The 22062-nt window shown below is 36.5% G+C and overlaps 1 protein-coding gene across 14 annotated transcripts in view; it reads left to right on the forward strand.

Moving 5' to 3' along the window:
• Positions 1 to 22062, forward strand: part of CADPS2 (calcium dependent secretion activator 2) — a 567394-nt gene that overhangs the window by 142559 nt on the left and 402773 nt on the right. For all 14 annotated transcript variants that reach the window (XM_050782592.1, XM_050782594.1, XM_050782597.1 and 11 more), the window contains exon 2: positions 14095 to 14208. In XM_050782592.1, coding sequence (XP_050638549.1) covers positions 14095 to 14208 — 114 coding nt within the window. The remainder of the gene's footprint in view (positions 1 to 14094; positions 14209 to 22062) is intronic.

Consider the following 22062-nt stretch of genomic DNA (forward strand, 5'->3'; position numbering starts at 1 on the left):
AATGTTTTAGAATAAATTAAGGTGAACTTTAGTTGCAAAAAAAAAAAAAAAACCACACGATAGTACCATGGTATTTTCCCTCTGGTTAGGTACAGTACCTCATTTGACTTTTTATTACTTTTTTTTTTTTTTTTTTTTTTGAGACGGAGTCTCGCTCTGTCACCCAGGCTGGAGTGCAGTGGCCGGATCTCAGCTCACTGCAAGCTCCGCCTCCCGGGTTTACGCCATTCTCCTGCCTCAGCCTCCCGAGTAGCTGGGACTACAGGCGCCTGCCACCTCGCCCGGCTAAGTTTTTGTATTTTTAGTAGAGACGGGGTTTCACTGTGTTAGCCAGGATGGTCTCGATCTCCTGACCTCGTGATCCGCCCGTCTCGGCCTCCCAAAGTGCTGGGATTACAGGCTTGAGCCACCGCGCCCGGCCTTTTTATTACTTTTTATTAGTTAGGACTTAATACCATATTACTGTTAACTGCATTTTACCAGTAAATCCTGATAAGAGTGGTCAGGATGTATGGAGGTTTTATTTCTCTCTCATGTCAAGGAAGTTGGGAGGTAGGTGGTCTAGGGTTGCATTCCTGCTCTACTCTGTGGTGTGAGGCACTTTTTATCTTGCTGCCTCACCATCTTCATTAATCAAGGTGACACTTCAGCTAGCACATCAAATTCCATTCAGCAGGAAAATAAAAAAGAGAAAGAAGCAAAATGTGTTTGCTTCAGCCACCTGTTGTAGTTTCCTGGAAGTCAGGCATACATTTGCTTACATCTGGTTGGTCTTAACTTGGTCATTTGACCATGTCTATACCTATCAGGTGAACCTGGTATTTGTAGTGTTAGATGGGCATATTCACCGTCCCAAATATCTGTGCTTATGGAAGAGGACAGGAAAGTTTCTTTGAATAGGACACTGATAATATCAGCACATCCACAGGATTTATAATGTATTAGACGTGGCTGGAGCCCCCTATTATTCTGATATACAGCTTGGGATGCATTGTTATTTCAAAAACATGGAAGGCACTGATGATTTTGCTTCAGTGGTTTGATGTAGCTGTTTTTGACAGTGTTGATAGGAAGGGAAGAAGAAAATAGTACTGATCCTTTAGCGTTTTCCTGTTAATATCTTTCTTTAATTGACAAACCTGAAAGCTATGCCTTTGTGCATTTTAAGAAACATCCATGCCTAGACTAAAGCCTTTTACCTGTTTGAAAAACCTTTCTCATTTTACTACTCTTTGACATGAGGTAAATGCACACCCACGCCCCAATCCTGGAGGGACCCACAAGCTTTCTGCCACTTTGCTGTGGAATCTGTGACTACTTTTACTTGCTAGGATGTCACACAGCTTCCACTGTAAGTACTGAGACTCCTGATGGGTTCTGCAGGTCAGGACAGGCTCCATACAGCTATGGTTGCTAGGTTCCTGGGTTGCATATTGGCTGGTCTCCTGCTGTAATATAAATCCTGGCTTAAGTCTTTAGTTGATCCATGATTTAGAATGAAAAGGATGAAATCTAATTTGAATATGAAAAAATACCTAAGAAACATGAGACACCTCTGAACCCTAGAATCTAAGTGTTTTTCTGGTGGCAGTTATTTTTCTTGTGGATGAAGTATCACAGCCAGGTCAGATTTATGAAATTTAGTTTTTTTTCTTTTTACAAGGCTAATCTGTTGGTTGTATTTAGATGTTTGAAATGATATTTATGTTTTAGCTAAGTTTCTGCAATTTAGTTTTATATAGAATGCACCTTATAAATTCCTGATAGATAATTTCTGCTGGTCAAATTTTCCTTCATATTTAAAAATATTTTATTCATTGATAAATATAGTAGTCAAAATTAAACATTAAAATTAACATGTTATGTTAATTTTAAATTAACATTAAAACATATGCTATGTTTTAATTAAACATATGCTAAATAATATTATTTAAAATTAAAACGTGCTAAATAATAATAAATCAACTGCCCCAAATAATATTCATTGATAGATTATGCTAAACTGAAGGAATATATATAATGGCAGGATTCAGTATTCTTTCCTTAATCCTGAACTGGTGAATATTTTTGAAATGACCTGGAGGAGACTATGGAGAATATATTATTATGTTAGTGATTATAACAAAGCTAAGAGAGCTCTGTAGTCATCGGGTGAAGGAATCAGAATTCTGAAAAAAATTCTTCACTAGAACAGTGTCCCAAATACATCTAGCAAGATGAAACATGGTTTACTGAGGCACATGTAAGAATGTTTTAGAAGTTTTTGTTGATTATAAGCACAATGTGAGTCAGTTGATGTGACTGCCAAGAAGAGTTAATTGGTTTTTAGTTTGAATTAATAGACATAGAATGCTTAGAATGTGGGAAGTGGCCCTCCCACTTGTGTCTCTGTTGGCCACACTATCCTCAGAGAATGGTGATCAGTGTATCTAGTACATTTTAAAAGGGACATTACTATTGTAGTGAGTTTCATTTGCTTAATCTTATAGTTTTCCAAGTGTTTTCCTTTTGAATTTTTATATCAAAGGACATTATTATTATATATTTTAATTAGTTTGGTTTTTTTTTTTTTTAGATGGAGTCTCCCTCTGTCACCCAGGCTGGAGTGCAGTGGCATGATCTTAGCTCACTGCAACCTCCACCTCTCGGGTTCAAGTGATTCTTCTGCCTCAGCCTCCCAAGTATCTGGGACTACAGGCACACGCCACCACACCCAGCTAATTTTTTTTTTTTTTTTCAGTAGAGATGGGGTTTCACCATGTTGGCCACACTGGTCTTGAACTCCTGACCTCAGGTGATCTGCCTGCCTTGGCCTCCCAAAGTGCTGGGATTACAGGCATACACCACTGCACCCAGCTTGTTTAGATTTTTTAAAAAGCTATAATAGCAACTCTGCACATCTGTAAACTCAGAACTTATGATCCATTGCATCCAAGTATCCTTCATACTTAGTTTTATTTACATGGTGATTTTTATGGCAAATTGGAATGTATCCTTAGGAGAGCACCCAGGATATTGGAGCGAACTGGCAAAATTTATTCCAGAAAAGAGAAAACTCATAAATCATTTTTTGTCCCCAAAGTCTTGAAATACTATATTAAAGAATGAAAGTAACACTTAGTCTGTTTTGTCTTAGATAGTGTATAGTATAGAGTTGTGTGGAAGCCATAGGGACACTGATTTCAATTTTTATAATTGTCCCAAATTAGAATAGGATTCACTGAGGTAATAAAAGGATGTATGTATGTGTGTGTATATTAATAGGCCCAATTGGAATCTGAAAGTCTACTTTTGTAGATATTGTACAGATTAATGCATTGATTAGAATGTTGAATAGGATAATTACTGTGGTTATTTTCTGACGATCTTGGTCTGAGCTTTTTTGAAACTCTCAAGACTGTAATATTTAAAAAAAATAGACACAAAGTCAAAGTAAAATTTTTACCTGAAAGGAGAATTTTAAAAATTGGTGTGTTGTCCAGTTTCCATGTAGGATAGGATTTAAGCTGTTCACAGTGCTTCATAACTGTTTTGAGTTTCAAGATGTACAAAGCTGCTGTTACAGCTTATTTTAAATCTAAATTAATTAGAATTTATAAAGGGTTATTTCACTTGAAAATTCAAAATGAATAAAGTGCTACATGTTGAAAAATCTCTTTCACCTTTATTTTCTGTCTGTCCAGTTCCCACAGCCATCCTTCTTCCCTAGTTTCTGTCTGTATATGGAAGCAAATTCACATCCATGTTATTTGCCCATTTGCTATGTGAGTGGTGACTTATTTTAACTGCTGTTCTATAACTTGCTTTCTGCCCCAAGATATTTTTAAAATATTTAAAATCAGTACATAGAGAACATTTACATTCTTTCAATGCAATGACTAGTATACCACTGTTTAGATATGGCATAATTTAGTCTCCTATATTTGCATATTTAGGTTATTTTCCATGTTTTTGCTATTAAGAATTATGTGGTAAATAACCTTGTACACATGTTATTTTGCACATGTGCAGGTTTATCTGTAGTATTGATCCAATCCCAAAGTGGAATTGGTGATTCCAACTACATGTACTTTTAAAATGGTTTCTCATACAGTTTTAGTTTGTACTCTTTTTGTAAATATAGGCTTGTTTTCATGGATTAAGACTTTTATCTGAACATATCAATTTTGTCCATTTTTCTGTTGGTTTATTTGTGATGTTCTTATCGGAACTCTGTATATGCTTAGAAATGAACTCTTTGGGTAATGAGTTGCAAGTATTTTTTTTTTCTAGTTAATCTTTTCCTATTTTGCTTATGGTATTTTTTGCCTTGTAAAGTTTATTTTTAATGCAAATAAATTTATGACATTTCAATATTTTTAATAGAATTTTTTAAAGAAGTTTTAGCTTCACAACAAAATTGAGCTTGAGTGGATGGTACAGAAATTTCTCATATATATCCTGCCCCCACACATGCATAGCCTACACTGTTACCAACAACTGATCTTTTTACTGTCTCCATAGTTTTGCCTTGTCCAGAATGTCATTAGTTGGAGTCGTACAGTATGCAGCCTTTTTACATTGGCTGCTTTTACATAGAAGTATGCATTTAAGGTTCCTTCATGTCTTTTCATGGCTTGATAGCTTATTTCATTACTTGCTAAATAATATTCCATTGTTTGGATGTACCCGAGTTTATCCATTCATCTACTGAAGTTTTGGCAATTATGAAAAAAGCTACTTTAAACATTTGTGTACAGGTATTTGTGTGGACATAAATTTCCAACTCCTTTGGGTAAGTACCAAGGACTGTGATTACTGGATCATATGATAGAAGCGTATTAGTTTGTAAGAAACCATAAACCAGTTTTGCAAAGTAGCTATACCATTTTGCTTTTCCAGTAGTAAAGAATGAGAGTTCCTGTGGTCTATATCCTTGCCAGCATCAAGTGTTTTCTGTGTTCTGGATTTTGTTCATTCTAATGGGTTTGTAGTAAATCTCATTATTTTAATTTGCATTTCCCTGATGACATGAGGTGGAAAATCTTTTATATTATTTTAACACCATTCATTGAGTAGATCATCAACTACTACTGATTTGAGTTGCTATATAGGTGTTTTATAGTACATTTCTGATTGTGTTTCGGTATGTTTCTTCGATCTGTTCCACTGGTCTATCTCTTGGTATACAGTATGGTTTATCTTGATAATGCAAATAGCTTTTAGGAAACTCTGCTTTCTGACAGCTATCCTCAGTGCTAGATTTTAAGTTTAGTTTTCTTTTCCTGCCCCAATCTTGCCTATGTGAAAATGTAGACTTCCTCTTTATGCTAATAAAGTATCCATTTATTTGCTTTTTGTATGTAATTGTCATATTTGATCCATTTTATGTCTTAAATGTAACTGCAGTATCTTCTATTCATAAAAATGTTGAAGCCTGACATTTAGCCAGGGGCCTCTGGCATATTTTGTGAACTGTATCAACTTTGTTGGAGCTTCCAAGAAGATGATTTGCTCAAAGCTCCTTTCCTTGATTCATATCCATGAATTTTCTACACCGTAATTACCAAAGAGTAACTTATTGTTATAATAGTGGAACTTAATTACTAATGATGTAGAAATTGCAAATATGGTAGTTTAGAAGAGTTTTTAAAGAAAAAAAAAGTCTTTGATAAAATAAAATTAAATGAAAAAATACACAGGTTCTAGTTTTTTAAGAGTATGTATTTTATTGGGGGCGGAGCAAGATGGCCGAATAGGAACAGCTCCAGTCTCCAACTCCCAGCGCGAGCGACACAGAAGACCGGTGATTTCTGCATTTTCAACTGAGGTACTGGGTTCATCTCACTGGGGAGTGCCGGACGATCGGTGCTGGTCAGCTGCTGCAGCCTGACCAGCGAGAGCTGAAGCAGGGCGAGGCATTGCCTCACCTGGGAAGTGCAAGAGGGAAGGGAATCCCTTTTCCTAGCCAGGGGAACTGAGACACACAACACCTGGAAAATCGGGTAACTCCCACCCCAATACTGCGCTTTAAGCAAACAGGCACACCAGGAGATCATATCCCACACCTGGCCGGGAGGGTCCCCCACCCACGGAGCCTCCCTCATTGCTAGCACAGCAGTCTGTGATCTACCGGCAAGGCAGCAGCGAGGCTGGGGGAGGGGCGCCCGCCATTGCTGAGGCTTAAGTAGGTAAACAAAGCTGCTGAGAAGCTCGAACTGGGTGGAGCTCACAGCAGCTCAAGGAAACCTGCCTGTCTCTGTAGACTCCACCTCTGGGGACAGGACACAGTAAACAATAACAAACACAGCAGAAGCCTCTGCAAACGCAAACGACTCTGTCTGACAGCTTTGAAGAGAGCAGTGGATCTCCCAACACGGAGGTTGAGATCTGAGAAGGGACAGACTCCCTGCTCAAGTGGGTCCCTGACCCCTGAGTAGCCTAACTGGGAGACATCCCCCACTAGGGGCAGTCTGACACCCCACACCTCACAGGGTGGAGTACACCCCTGAGAGGAAGCTTCCAAAGCAAGAATCAGACAGGTACACTTGCTGTTCAGAAATATTCTATCTTCTGCAGCCTCTGCTGCTGATACCCAGGCAAACAGGGTCTGGAGTGGACCTCAAGCAATCTCCAACAGACCTACAGCTGAGGGTCCTGACTGTTAGAAGGAAAACTATCAAACAGGAAGGACACCTACACCAAAACCCCATCAGTACATCACCATAATCAAAGACCAGAGGCAGATAAAACCACAAAGATGGGGAGAAAGCAGGGCAGAAAAGCTGGAAATTCAAAAAATAAGAGCGCATCTCCCCCGGCAAAGGAGCGCAGCTCATCGCCAGCAATGGATCAAAGCTGGACGGTGAATGACTTTGACGAGATGAGAGAAGAAGGCTTCAGTCCATCAAATTTCTCAGAGCTAAAGGAGGAATTACGTACCCAGCGCAAAGAAACTAAAAATCTTGAAAAAAAAGTGGAAGAATTGATGGCTAGAGTAATTAATGCAGAGAAGGTCCTAAACGAAATGAAAGAGATGAAAACCATGACACGAGAAATACGTGACAAATGCACAAGCTTCAGTAACCGACTCGATCAACTGGAAGAAAGAGTATCTGCGATTGAGGATCAAATGAATGAAATGAAGCGAGAAGAGAAACCAAAAGAAAAAAGAAGAAAAAGAAATGAACAAAGCCTGCAAGAAGTATGGGATTATGTAAAAAGACCAAATCTACGTCTGATTGGGGTGCCTGAAAGTGAGGGGGAAAATGGAACCAAGTTGGAAAACACTCTTCAGGATATCATCCAGGAGAACTTCCCCAACCTAGTAGGGCAGGCCAACATTCAAATCCAGGAAATACAGAGAACGCCACAAAGATACTCCTCGAGAAGAGCAACTCCAAGACACATAATTGCCAGATTCACCAAAGTTGAAATGAAGGAAAAAATCTTAAGGGCAGCCAGAGAGAAAGGTCGGGTTACCCACAAAGGGAAGCCCATCAGACTAACAGCAGATCTCTCGGCAGAAACTCTCCAGGCCAGAAGAGAGTGGGGGCCAATATTCAACGTTCTTAAAGAAAAGAATTTTAAACCCAGAATTTCATATCCAGGCAAACTAAGTTTCATAAGTGAAGGAGAAATAAAATCCTTTACAGATAAGCAAATGCTTAGAGATTTTGTCACCACTAGGCCTGCCTTACAAGAGACCCTGAAGGAAGCACTGAACATGGAAAGGAACAACCGGTACCAGCCATTGCAAAAACATGCCAAAATGTAAAGACCATCGAGGCTAGGAAGAAACTGCATCAACTAACGAGCAAAATAACCAGTTAATATCATAATGACAGGATCAAGTTCACACATAACAATCTTAACCTTAAATGTAAATGGACTAAATGCTCCAATTAAAAGACACAGACTGGCAAACTGGATAAAGAGTCAAGACCCATCAGTCTGCTGTATTCAGGAGACCCATCTCACACGCAGAGACATACATAGGCTGAAAATAAAGGGATGGAGGAAGATTTACCAAGCAAATGGAGAACAAAAAAAAGCGGGGGTTGCAATACTAGTCTCTGATAAAACAGACTTTAAACCATCAAAGATCAAAAGAGACAAAGAAGGCCATTACATAATGGTAAAGGGATCAATTCAACAGGAAGAGCTAACTATCCTAAATATATATGCACCCAATACAGGAGCACCCAGATTCATAAAGCAAGTCCTTAGAGACTTACAAAGAGACTTAGACTCCCATACAATAATAATGGGAGACTTCAACACTCCACTGTCAACATTAGACAGATCAACAAGACAGAAATTTAACAAGGATATCCAGGAATTGAACTCATCTCTGCAGCAAGCAGACCTAATAGACATCTATAGAACTCTCCACCCCAAATCAACAGAATATACATTCTTCTCAGCACCACATCATACTTACTCCAAAATCGACCACGTAATTGGAAGTAAATCACTCCTCAGCAAATGTACAAGAACAGAAATTATAACAAACTGTCTCTCAGACCACAGTGCAATCAAACTAGAACTCAGGACTAAGAAACTCAATCAAAACCGCTCAAATACATGGAAACTGAACAACCTGCTCCTGAATGACTCCTGGGTACATAACGAAATGAAGGCAGAAATAAAGGTGTTCTTTGAAACCAATGAGAACAAAGATACAACATACCAGAATCTCTGGGACACATTTAAAGCAGTGTGTAGAGGGAAATTTATAGCACTAAATGCCCACAAGAGAAAGCAGGAAAGATCTAAATTGACACTCTAACATCACAATTAAAAGAACTAGAGAAGCAAGAGCAAACACATTCGAAAGCTAGCAGAAGGCTAGAAATAACTAAGATCAGAGCAGAACTGAAGGAGATAGAGACACAAAAAACTCTCCAAAAAAATCAATGAATCCAGGAGTTGGTTTTTTGAAAAGATCAACAAAATTGACAGACCACTAGCAAGACTAATAAAGAAGAAAAGAGAGAAGAATCAAATCGACGCAATGAAAAATGATAAAGGGGATATCACCACCGACCCCACAGAAATACAAACTACCATCAGAGAATACTATAAACACCTCTACGCAAATAAACTGGAAAATCTAGAAGAAATTGATAATTTCCTGGACACTTACACTCTTCCAAGACTAAACCAGGAAGAAGTTGAATCCCTGAATAGACCAATAGCAGGCTGTGAAATTGAGGCAATAATTAATAGCCTACCAACCAAAATCAGGAAGAAGTTGAATCCCTGAATAGACCAATAGCAGGCTCTGAAATTGAGGCAATAATTAATAGCCTACCAACCAAAAAAAGTCCAGGACCAGATGGATTCACAGCTGAATTCTACCAGAGGTACAAGGAGGAGTTGGTACCATTCCTTCTGAAACTATTCCAATCAATAGAAAAAGAGGGAATCCTCCCTAACTCATTTTATGAGGCCAACATCATCCTGATACCAAAGCCTGGCAGAGACACAACAAAAAAAGAGAATTTTAGACCAATATCCCTGATGAACATCGATGCAAAAGTCCTCAATAAAATACTGGCAAACCGGATTCAGCAACACATCAAAAAGCTTATCCACCATGATCAAGTGGGCTTCATCCCTGGGATGCAAGGCTGGTTCAACATTCGCAAATCAATAAACATAATCCAGCATATAAACAGAACCAAGGACAAGAACCACATGATTATCTCAATAGATGCAGAAAAGGCTTTTGACAAAATTCAACAGCCCTTCATGCTAAAAACGCTCAATAAATTCGGTATTGATGGAACGTACCTCAAAATAATAAGAGCTATTTATGACAAACCCACAGCCAATATCATACTGAATGGGCAAAAACTGGAAAAATTCCCTTTGAAAACTGGCACAAGACAGGGATGCCCTCTCTCACCACTCCTATTCAACATAGTGTTGGAAGTTCTGGCTAGGGCAATTAGGCAAGAGAAAGAAATCAAGGGTATTCAATTAGGAAAAGAAGAAGTCAAATTGTCCCGTTTGCAGATGACATGATTGTATATTTAGAAAATCCCATTGTCTCAGCCCAAAATCTCCTTACGCTGATAAGCAACTTCAGCAAAGTCTCAGGATACAAAATTAATGTGCAAAAATCACAAGCATTCTTATACACCAGTAACAGACAAACAGAGAGCCAAATCAGGAATGAACTTCCATTCACAATTGCTTCAAAGAGAATCAAATACCTAGGAATCCAACTTACAAGGGATGTAAAGGACCTCTTCAAGGAGAACTACAAACCACTGCTCAGTGAAATAAAAGAGGACACAAACAAATGGAAGAACATACCATGCTCATGGATAGGAAGAATCAATATCGTGAAAATGGCCATACTGCCCAAGGTAATTTATAGATTCAATGCCATCCCCATCAAGCTACCAATGACTTTCTTCACAGAATTGGAAAAAACTGCTTTAAAGTTCATATGGAACCAAAAAAGAGCCCGCATCTCCAAAACAATCCTAAGTCAAAAGAACAAAGCTGGAGGCATCACGCTACCTGACTTCAAACTATACTACAAGGCTACAGTAACCAAAACAGCATGGTACTGGTACCAAAACAGAGATATAGACCAATGGAACAGAACAGAGTCCTCAGAAATAATACCACACATCTACAGCCATCTGATCTTTGACAAACCTGAGAGAAACAAGAAATGGGGAAAGTATTCCCTATTTAATAAATGGTGCTGGGAACATTGGCTAGCCATAAGTACAAAGCTGAAACTGGATCCTTTCCTTACTCCTTATACAAAAATTAATTCAAGATGGATTAGAGACTTAAATGTAAGACCTAATACCATAAAAATCCTAGAGGAAAACCTAGGTAGTACCATTCAGGACATAGGCATGGGCAAAGACTTCATGTCTAAAACACCAAAAGCAACGGCAGCAAAAGCCAAAATTGACAAATGGGATCTCATTAAACTAAAGAGCTTCTGCACAGCAAAAGAAACTACCATCAGAGTGAACAGGCAACCTACAGAATGGGAGAAAATTTTTGCAATCTACTCATCTGACAAAGGGCTAATATCCAGAATCTACAAAGAACTCAAACAAATTTACAAGAAAAAAACAACCCCATCAAAAAGTGGGCAAAGGATATGAACAGACATTTCTCAAAAGAAGACATTCATACAGCCAACAGACACATGAAAAAATGCTCATCATCACTCACCATCAGAGAAATGCAAATCAAAACCACAATGAGATACCATCTCACACCAGTTAGAATGGCGATCATTAAAAAGTCAGGAAACAACAGGTGCTGGAGAGGATGTGGAAAAATAGGAACACTTTTACACTGTTGGTGGGATTGTAAACTAGTTCAACCATTATGGAAAACAGTATGGCGATTCCTCAAGGATCTAGAACTAGATGTACCATATGACCCAGCCATCCCATTACTGGGTATATACCCAAAGGATTATAAATTATGCTGCTATAAAGACACATGCACATGTATGTTTATTGCAGCACTATTCACAATAGCAAAGACTTGGAATCAACCCAAATGTCCATCAGTGACAGATTGGATTAAGAAAATGTGGCACATATACACCATGGAATACTATACAGCCATCAAAAAGGATGAGTTTGTGTCCTTTGTAGGGACATGGATGCAGCTGGAAACCATCATTCTTAGCAAACTATCACAAGAACAGAAAACCAAACACCGCGTGTTCTCACTCATAGGTGGGAACTGAACAATGAGATCACTTGGACTCAGGAAGGGGAACATCACACACAGGGGCCTATCATGGGGAGGGGGGAGGGGGGAGGGATTGCATTGGGAGTTATACCTGATGTAAATGACGAGTTGATGGGTGCAGCACACAAACATGGCACAAGTATACATATGTAACAAACCTGCGTGTTATGCACATGTACCCTACAACTTAAAGTATTATAATAATAAATTAAAAAAAAAAAGAGTATGTATTTTAATTATCAAGCAAAGGAGTTGGCACAAGTGATCAGTAAGTTCTTCTTCAGTTCATTGTCATTCTTTGCATACATTTCCATTGCCATTATTTCACTTGACTTGCAAGGAGAAGCTCTTCTTGGCATTCCCAGAGCTTAGTAACTATAGTGCTCTCAGCTGCCTCACTCTCAGCAGTTGCTGTCCCATTTCCATTTGGTCCCTTTTGTGAATCATGCTTAGAGAGCTAAAGTCATGAACTTAATTTGCGTTGCTAGTACACACACATATAAAAGGTCCCTGCTTTCATTTTCTTAACAGTATAGAAATGGATATTGTAATATAATGATGATGTTCCTGCACCTTAGCTTCGTTAAGCTTCCTCTAAAATGAAGGAGATAACTTAGTAAAGAAATGGAATTGTCTTCTTTCTTCACTGCGCAGGGTAAAAGGTTATTTTTCCCCTGGGTACAATAGGACACTTCTTAATTTTTTTTTTTAATTCTGTTACTCCCTGTTACAGTTTCTTTACAAACTGTCTTGTTTGAGTCCTAAATAAAACCGATTTTTTGAAAGAGCTTGTCTTTCTTATATTTGAATCGCAGTTTAATAAGCCTTTTGAACAGATTTATACTTACTTCACATCAGCCTTCTTTTTGAAGCCAAGTCATACCAGTTTAGTCTACCTAATCCTTTAATCATTTTATCCTCAGCATGTTTCCAGATTCTTCACATCCCTCTGTAGGTTCTAGAACTGGAATGAGTTTGTTAATAAAGTCTGATCAGGATCTAATGAAATGGAAGGATTATTTCTTTGTTGTTTCGTATATATTTTGGAATTTGTTGTTTTATCTCCAAGACTATATTGTTTTCTCTCCAGCTAAGCATAAAAAAAAAGGTTCTGCGTTACCTGAGATGTAAGATGCTTTATTTCTAGTGAAGTACATGCCCCTGTGTGTGCAGGGCTTGGTGCCTAGAAGGGCTCTCTGCATTCGGCTTAGTGTTCTCTGTTCCTGCTGTCTTGAAATTCTTAATAATATTTTTACTAAAAAGCTCCTTATTTTTATTTTGCACTGGGCCCTACAAATTAAGTAGCTCACCCTGCTTGTAGTTGATGATTAGAGGACATGACTGATAGTCACATTTCATGTCTAATTCACCCTCTGTAATAATTATGGAAGCTACACCCAGGGTAAGGACTCCTGGTTGTAAACTTCCCCAGTTCAGAGCATTTTCTCCTATGTGCTCAAAGACGCTTTCACTGCCTACCTGCTGCCTCTCTGTTCTCTTTTGGCTTTGTCTTCTTTGTCTTCTCCTTATTTATCTAAACTCAGTTGTTGATGTATGTTTGTTCACGAAATCCACATTTTCGCATGCAATGGTTGTTCTTTCCAGAGGGATCTTTCTTAGGGTCCATTCTGTCTTTTTAGTCTTTCTTCCTATTACTTCTTGTCCAAGGCATCCCTCCCTCATCTCTAAGCTCTTCTCTACTTTCTCTATTTAGAATAGCTGGAAATTTTGTATAATATTATTAATATTAACTACTAGTTACTTTCTTATCCAAATTTTAGATTTTCTCTGTCTCTATAAAGAAACTGGGATGGCAATTGTGAGAATTCTGGAAATTTGGGGTAGAAATTTGGATTCCACTTCCACATCAAGATTACGGAGTACATGAAATGACTTGGAAATGTTTTAAAGTCTAACCATTAGTGTCTGGGTACAGTGGCTCTTGCCTGTAATCCCAGCACATTGGGAGGCCAAGGCAGGTGGATCATTTGAGGTTAGGAGTTTGAGACCAGTCTGGCCAACATCTCTACTAAAAATACAAAAATTAGCAAGGCATGATGGCGGGCATCATAATCCCAGCTACTCAGGAGGCTGAGGCAGGAGAATTGCTTGAACCCAGGAGGTGGGGGCTGCAGTGAGCCAAGATTTCACCACTGCACTCCAGCCTGGATGACAGAGCTTGACTCCATCTCAAATAAAGTCTAACCATTAGTACAAGTAGTAGGATATTTTAGCTTTTACTTTTCTTTACTATAAAGTTAATTTAGGTGTGAAATCTAATGTACATACAGCAAATATAATTTTTAATAGTCATTATTTTTTCATGTACTGGCCAATTTATCTGCTTATTTTCTCTTTTTCTTGTAGCTTAACAAACAACAATTGCAGTTACTGAAAGAACGATTCCAGGCCTTCCTCAATGGGGAAACCCAAATTGTAGCTGATGAAGCATTTTGCAACGCAGTTCGGAGTTATTATGAGGTAAGTTTGAAGAGCTTTGTTTTTGACTTTCTGATACATTTTAAAGATTTCTATTATTTTTATGGCTTCCCCATTTTAAAGAAGCTTGCTGGTCTGACAGGAAGGCTGTGATTTTGCAACCTTTTTGAAAGCATTGTTAGTTCTATTTCACAATTGCAAAGCTCTAATTCCACAGCCTGGATTTGAGAGATAAACAGAATCGAAATTAGTCACATCTTATGAGGAGAAGTAAACTATTTAGAAAAATCTTCTGGCAGTGATTGATACAGCTGACTATAGCCATCTTTAGGTCCACATGTCTAAATTATCCTTTTAAATCTGGATTTCAATAGTAAATTGCCATCTTATGCAATTTTGTTCCCTAAGCTTTATAATAATTAAAGCTAGTAACTAATTTCAAGAGGATAAATTGAATTCTGTTTTCTTCCTAAAGAAATAACACTACCAATACCACCCTGCTATTTCTTCTGATTCTAGCTTGTGACTCAGGAATTTCTCTATGGTTTTCCTATGAGCACCAGTTTTCACACATGGTCATTAACTGCTTCAGTGAATTGCCACTAGCTGTTAGTTTAGAGAGTTCCCTTTTTGCCTAAGCGTACAGAGCCATTTGAGGGAATGGATTCCTTTCATTGTGCAGGTACTCAACAACTTTCAGCTGAAGAAGCATAGTATGCAAATATATATAAGACGAATAAACAAGGGAAAGTGTGGAGATACAATGGATCTGAACTTACCTGAGGCAAGAATATTTTTGTGTAAACATATTAAATAATCAGTAGTTAACTGATTGGATTTATAATAGTGATGGTATACATCAGAGGTTAATTAATGCAACTCTAGAGAAGTTTACCATCCCCCAAGCCTCAGCCTATTGAATTAAATGAAATAATGGAAGTTTTGCTGACTAAATATGTATATGACATAAATCTAATGTCAAGAGTGGGTATGTCCAACTGGACCTTGACTCAGAATATCTTAACAAGTATAGGAGCTCAAAATTTTAACACATATAGGACCTTAGATTTCCCCTTGTAAGAGTCAGAGGAAGATTTCATCATGTAAAATTCAGGATTTGAATCTTACAGTATTAACTGTAAATTTCTATATTTGCCTCATGTACTTAAACTAAAGAAAAGCCAAAAGTCTGTATTTGGGATGAAGGAAATGTAGCTCAGGGAAGTAATCTGTATAAAAAGATAAAAAGTTTTTAGTGAAACAGTAGGCTCATGTTTGGTTTTGATAAATGCACTGCTGTATTCTAAGATGATAAGGTTAGGGAAACTGAAATTGAGTCAGCAGGGGGATGAGGGAGTTCTTTGTACTATCGTCATAACTTTTGTGTAAATCTAAAAATATTTCAAAATAAGTGAGTTTTTAAAAGTAAACATAATATGATGTGGATACAGTTTAGAAAAAGGCACACATTTCAACAGAAAAAAAAGGTACACAAGCCGTGCTAATAAAAATGTTGTAACTCCAGTGAAGGAGAGAGTATCCCCATTGTGTTCTACATGAGGATTATGTTCTCTTCTGGGCACTGTATATGAATAAAAAATGTGCACAAATTTAGGGTGATCAGGTTTGAAACATACCTATGTAAGTTGAAGGAGCTGGGGCTGTTTGGCTTATAGACAGATTGGGTTTGTGGTGTTGTATGTAATCCCAAGAGTAAAACTAGGGTTTAGTTGGAAACTGAAGTGGGGAAGATTTCAACCTAATATATCTAGAGTTTGGTTGCAGTGCCCCAAAATAGAATGGACTGGTTGAATATAGCATCACAACTTGATTCTAGTGGCCCTTCACAGTCATCTGGGAAACATACTACAAAAACAGGTCCTGGGGTTCTATCTCAGACTTTCTGAATCAGACTTACAGAATTCATGCTTTTGAAAGCTTTCCAGATGATTCTCTTTGAATTGGTGGATTGCTAACCAGTGGAATTAAATGACTACCTGCTAGGATTGTTACAGAAAGAGATGTAAGCATTGAAGAGGTGGTTTGACTTGGTGACTGAGAGTTTTCTATACTTTTGTTCATATTTCCAGCTAGTGTTTAGTTGTGAAACTATAACTTGTCTTTGTGCACGTCTCAAAGTGGTGCTAAGATTTGTGATGCTAATTATGAGTCTGTGTTCCTGAGGTGCATTTGTGGAGTTACTGTTTTCTAGGTAGTACACAATTGGTACACAACAAACTCTTGAATAAATAAATAAATAAATTTAGTTGGAAAAATAAGGTAGAAAAGTTGCTTTTCAGTTTTTTTCCCAAAAAGCCTTTCATTTTTTAGAAGTATATTTTGCATATTTTGCTGTGATCATGATCTTTATGTTTTATTTATGTATTAATACTTTTATATAGTAATTTTTATAGTTTACCAGAAAAGTCTTAACTTTTGTTCTTTCAATATCTCTTTGCAATAAACAGTGGAAATATTATTACCTACACTTTACATAAATAGAAATTGAAGCTTACAGAGATTAAATGACTTTTCCAGTGTTATATATTTGGTAAGCATCCAAGATAAATGTGAATCCAGATTTTTTTTTAAAGTATTTCTGGCATGCTATCATTATTTCACAGTTGCCATTTTGAATATACCTATGTCAGGTACTGTGGGCACTTCAAAATCTATTAGTAGTCTCAGACATCAGAGAAATTAAAATATATTTAAATATATGTTTATATTTTAGAATAAATCTTATAAACAAGATAATTATTCCCATCTTACACATGAAGTTAAGTGACTTGTGTCCAAAACTGCATAGCTAATTAAAAGCAGAGCTAAGAACCTCAGACCACCGCAATTGACTAAAAGCAGACTCTTAGGTTCCATACAAGACCTGTTGAATGAGAATTTCTGAGAATGGGGCTTCAACATCTGAATTTTGAACCTGTGCCTTGTGAACAAAAGTTCTCTGAAAAGGAATTTCATTTAATTTTGATTTTTAATTTATTTTGAGACAGGGTCTCATTCAGATGTCACCCTGACTAGAGTGCTGTGATGTGATCATAGGTTATTGTGGCCTAGAAATCCTTGACTTAAGCAATGGGCTCTGATTTTATAGTGAAAGATTTTGCACTACATTTCCAGTCAGGTCCATTTATGGAAATAAAGGATTCAAACTTGCTTATCTCTGATTGGTCAACACAACCAAGTTCTGATTGGTTGGATATAACTGGGCCCTGATTGGACAGGGTAGGTGAGTTCTGATTGGTGGGTTCAGGTGGGTTCAGGTGGGTTCCTGAAGTCTCAAAGTTAAATGGAGGTGTGAATTTTCAGGGAACTCAGAGTAACATGTATGACTTCTAGTCAGCAAATGGCTACTTTACTCAATTTGAATGTAAACCTAGTTAGCCACTTGGGATCCATCTTGAAGGATTGGTTCTTTTGGGATCACATTTGTTCACAGCCTTGATAATTCTGATTCACATGGTCATTTGAGAACCATATTGATACAGACCTTATAACTTCTAGAATGTGTGTTCCATGGCAGAGCCATTTCTGTATACCATTGTATCCCCAGTTTAGCACACAAATATATTCAGTGAATACTTGTTGACTGAGTGAATGGGTATTACAGTATTTATTACTCTATCTAGAAACTGTATATTTTGGTTTTGTTTTTATTCTTACTTTCTCCATCATTCTCTTTATCTAAAAGTATTACTTTTGTATTGCAATGAAATTTCTTTTGAATATGATTGTTCTTAGTTTCATGATTTTGTGTTTCCTTGAAGATGCTAGATACTTATGAAGCATGGTTGGCCTTTCATGCTCTTTCTAACCTAGTTATTCTGTGATTCTGTGATCCTTTGTGGCTTCTTATATCATTTGAAGTCTATGTTTTCAGGGACGTTATATATATTGTTTGCTGTATGCAGCTGTTTTGAACTATTAATAACCTTTAAGTGGTCATTTGCTCAATTATTATGTTTACTATCCTTTAGCTGTGATAGCCATTTCTGATTCTGTATATAATATGCATTTTATATAGCATATATAATGTATATTGAAGGATTGACTTGAAGGATTATATAAAATATATGTAATATATAATTATATATAATATATAATGTAAATACATGTAATTATATATATACATAATATATATTATACACAAATATATATTACAAAGACACCCCCACCCAAGAAAATAGCACATAGAAATACCCGAAAAGATCTAATCCTGGAATATATATTATATTGTTCAATAATATATATATGAACAATCCTAATAAATGTGTATTATCAATTCAATTGAAAACACACCTTCATACTCTTAGTATATACATTTTCCCAAAATCTGTTTGCTATTATTTTTCTCTCTCAGCTTTATTATTGCTATTTCCTGAATAACTTTTATGAGTAGCCTTTTCCATCTTGATTGTAGGTCTATATAGTCTATAGACAATTACTCCATCTAAAAAGAAAAAGAGTTATCTGTCTATTCTTATAGTGGTTGTACCTTCAGATATTTGGTTTACTTCAATACCTGGGATCTCGGTATGAAACCCAAGATATATTTCTGTTTCTCCACATTATTTGACAAAATTCATTTCCTCTTGGTACATTTTTTTAAGGGAAATAATTTCTTTCAACTAGATTATTCCAGGATTAGATCTTTTTGGATATTTCTATGTGGTATTTTCTTGGGTGGGGGGTGTCTTTGTGTATGTATGTCAGTTATAATTAGTATTTACTATGAATACTGTTCAACATGTTACATAAAAGCATATACTGAGGAATAATAATGATTTTTATGTAACAATATAATTTATATCATATATTTAATAAGATGCCCTTAAGTATTATAAGTAACAAGAATAATAAATATGTTTGTGAAATTTCTTCAATATTCTCACACAGTTGGCATAATTAAAAATTGACCCAAATATCTAAACCGCCTAAGTAGGCAGACATGATGCTAGAGGGACAGACCAGAATAGGAAGAGAAGAAAGAAATGGCAGGTAGCATACCTAACTACTTAATAAAAGTTGGCAGTTATAATCTTGATAATTTTATGGTTAATAATCGTTGTTTGATTCTGCTGTACTTTCATCTTTTTTGTTAATTGAAGGGATTTTTTTTTTCCTCTTCACTTTTTTTTTTCTTTAAGCATCTCATTGTCTAAAGGAAGTCCTGAAATGGACACAAATTCTACAAGTGTTTGCTCTTCGTTTTTGACCAATTTTTTTTGGTTTTGGTCTATTTCTTTTTTAATTTAGGAAACTTCAGCTGACTCTGCAGATGGGTAAACATAGGTTTATTGCAGTTTGTTGCTTTCCAAGCTGTTCTTGTCATCAGATATCTGCTTCTGTTTCACAGAATTCAGGTGCACTTTATCCAAATATAACAAATGACAATGTGATTTGTAGTGGACATGTGGAAAAGTAAATGGTCTTTCTCTTGTAGATTTCCAAAAGACAGTGTAAGTTGCTGACTAGCTGCTTTCAGCATAATACAAACTTTCAAGTTCTGCTATTGCACACAATGTGGATGCTAGAGCTTTTTAAAAAAAATTGTGACTTGGGTTTGTTCACAACTTTTCAGAAAGGATGTATAGTTTTCTTATTGTTTTCATTTGTTTATGTTCTATTTTGGTCCCAAAGAATAAATGAGAGTTAGAGATGTATTTAGTCTTTTAAAAGTTACCAAAAAAGTATTAAAATAAACTTTGTTGCTGCCACCCCCACCCCCACCACCATTTGCTGTTCAGATTTCCTGCTTTATAATGGGACAAATTCTTTCATTCCTTCAATAAACTTTAAAAAATTATTTTCAATAGTTTATTATGAAATTTGGGGAAAAGTACTCCCAAAATGGTCTAATTCTGGCCTTTTTTTTTTTTTCAAAATGTCTTGAATTTTGAAATTCAGAAATTTTCTACTTTGATATTATGTTAAGAACACTTTTTAATATAAGTAGTATATGTTTATGTTGGATAATTTAAGGAATATTTAAAATAAGAAACGTTTTTGTCATCCTAAAACTGCTCTAAAAATAGTATATTATAAAAAGAGAGAAAAAGAAAAATACCACCTGTATAATTTCAATAGCTATAGCAACTCCTTTTTTTTTTTTTTTTTTTTTTTTTTTTTTTTTTTTTTTTGAGACGGAGTCTCGCTTTGTCGCCCAGGCTGGAGTGCAGTGGCCGGATCTCAGCTCACTGCAAGCTCCGCCTCCCGGGTTTACGCCATTCTCCTGCCTCAGCCTCCCGAGTAGCTGGGACTACAGGCGCCCACCACCTCGCCCGGCTAGTTTTTTGTATTTTTAGTAGAGACGGGGTTTCACCATATTAGCCAGGATGGTCTCGATCTCCTGACCTCGTGATCCGCCCGTCTCGGCCTCCCAAAGTGCTGGGATTACAGGCTTGAGCCACCGCGCCCGGCAGCAACTCCTTTTAACAGTTTGGTGTTTCTGTTTTGTATGTATAAAACTGGAATCTGATTTATATGACATGAGCCTTCTTTAGTATCAGATATTCTCTATAAACATGGTTTTAAGTACATGCATAATAGATCATTGTGTGCTTGTATCTAAATATTATTTAATATCCTGCTTATTGTTAGACACTTACGTTTTCATTTTTTACTATTAAAAAGTAAATGCTGAAATAATTGTGCATATTGCTAAATTTATTATCTTGGATAAATTTCTGCAAGTAGAATTACTGGGTGATAGGTGATGAGCACTGCTTAAGTTCTTTATACAGATTATCAAATTGCCCTCAAAGTAGTAAGTTTTTTCTACCATAACCATATATGAGTGCTGTTTTTTTTCTTGCACATTTGGTATTATCATAAAATAAATGCCAACTGTTAGGTTTCCTTATTTATTTATTTATTTATTTACTGTTAGTGAAGTTTAACATTTCTATATTGGTCATTCATATTTCTTTGTGAATTATGTGTTCATGTCCTGTGTCCCATTTACATGTTCATTTTCTTAATACTGATTCATACAGGCATTGTTTATACACTAAGAAGATGCTTAACCTTCTGTTATGATGTGATTATTTTATTCACTTTGTTTTTTGTATTTTGCATTAATTTTTTGTAAGTTTCTTACCTCCAATATTCACTCATTTTCTGTTCTCTTAGAATGAAAGATACATTCACATTTCACGTAGAGACTACGGTTCATTTTATCTCCTTTGGATTCTGTTTTCATGATTATAAATCATTGATGACAATGGTTTACATCATACTTCCCTCTGCCGCTCCTCCTCTTCATTCCAGTTACCACCCCTCATGGATTAGTACCTCTGTGATTTAGGTTCTACTCAAGAGCTGATTATGTTGGTGCAACTCATGCCATTGCTTTGGAACTGTTTTCCTCTATGTAGAAGGGGTAAGGTGGGACTAATACCCAGAATATACAAGAAGCTCAAAGGACTCAACAGTAAAAATAAATAAATAAAAATAATATCACTAAAAATGGGCAAAGGCATGAATAGACATTGCTCAAAAGAAGACATATAAATGGCCAACATGTATGTGAAAAAATAAAAACCACAATGAAATATCATCCTACCTCAGTTAGAATGGCTATTATTAAAAAGGAAAAATATAACAGATGTTGACAAGTATGTAGAGCAAAGGGATTTCTTATATATTGTTGGTGGGAATGTAAACTAGTACAACCTCTACAGAAAACAGTGTGGAGATTCCTCAAAAAATTAAAAATAGAAATGCCATAAGATTCAGCAATCCCATTACTTGGTATTTATCCAAAGAAAATTAAATCAATATATCAAAAGGATACCTGCATCCTCCTGTTTATTCTGGCACTATTCCCAATAGCAAAGATACGGAATCAACGTAAGTGTCTATCAACAGATGAATGGATAA

Source organism: Macaca thibetana, chromosome 3, assembly GCF_024542745.1.
Source record: "Macaca thibetana thibetana isolate TM-01 chromosome 3, ASM2454274v1, whole genome shotgun sequence".
NCBI classification, from domain to species: Eukaryota; Metazoa; Chordata; class Mammalia; order Primates; family Cercopithecidae; genus Macaca; species Macaca thibetana.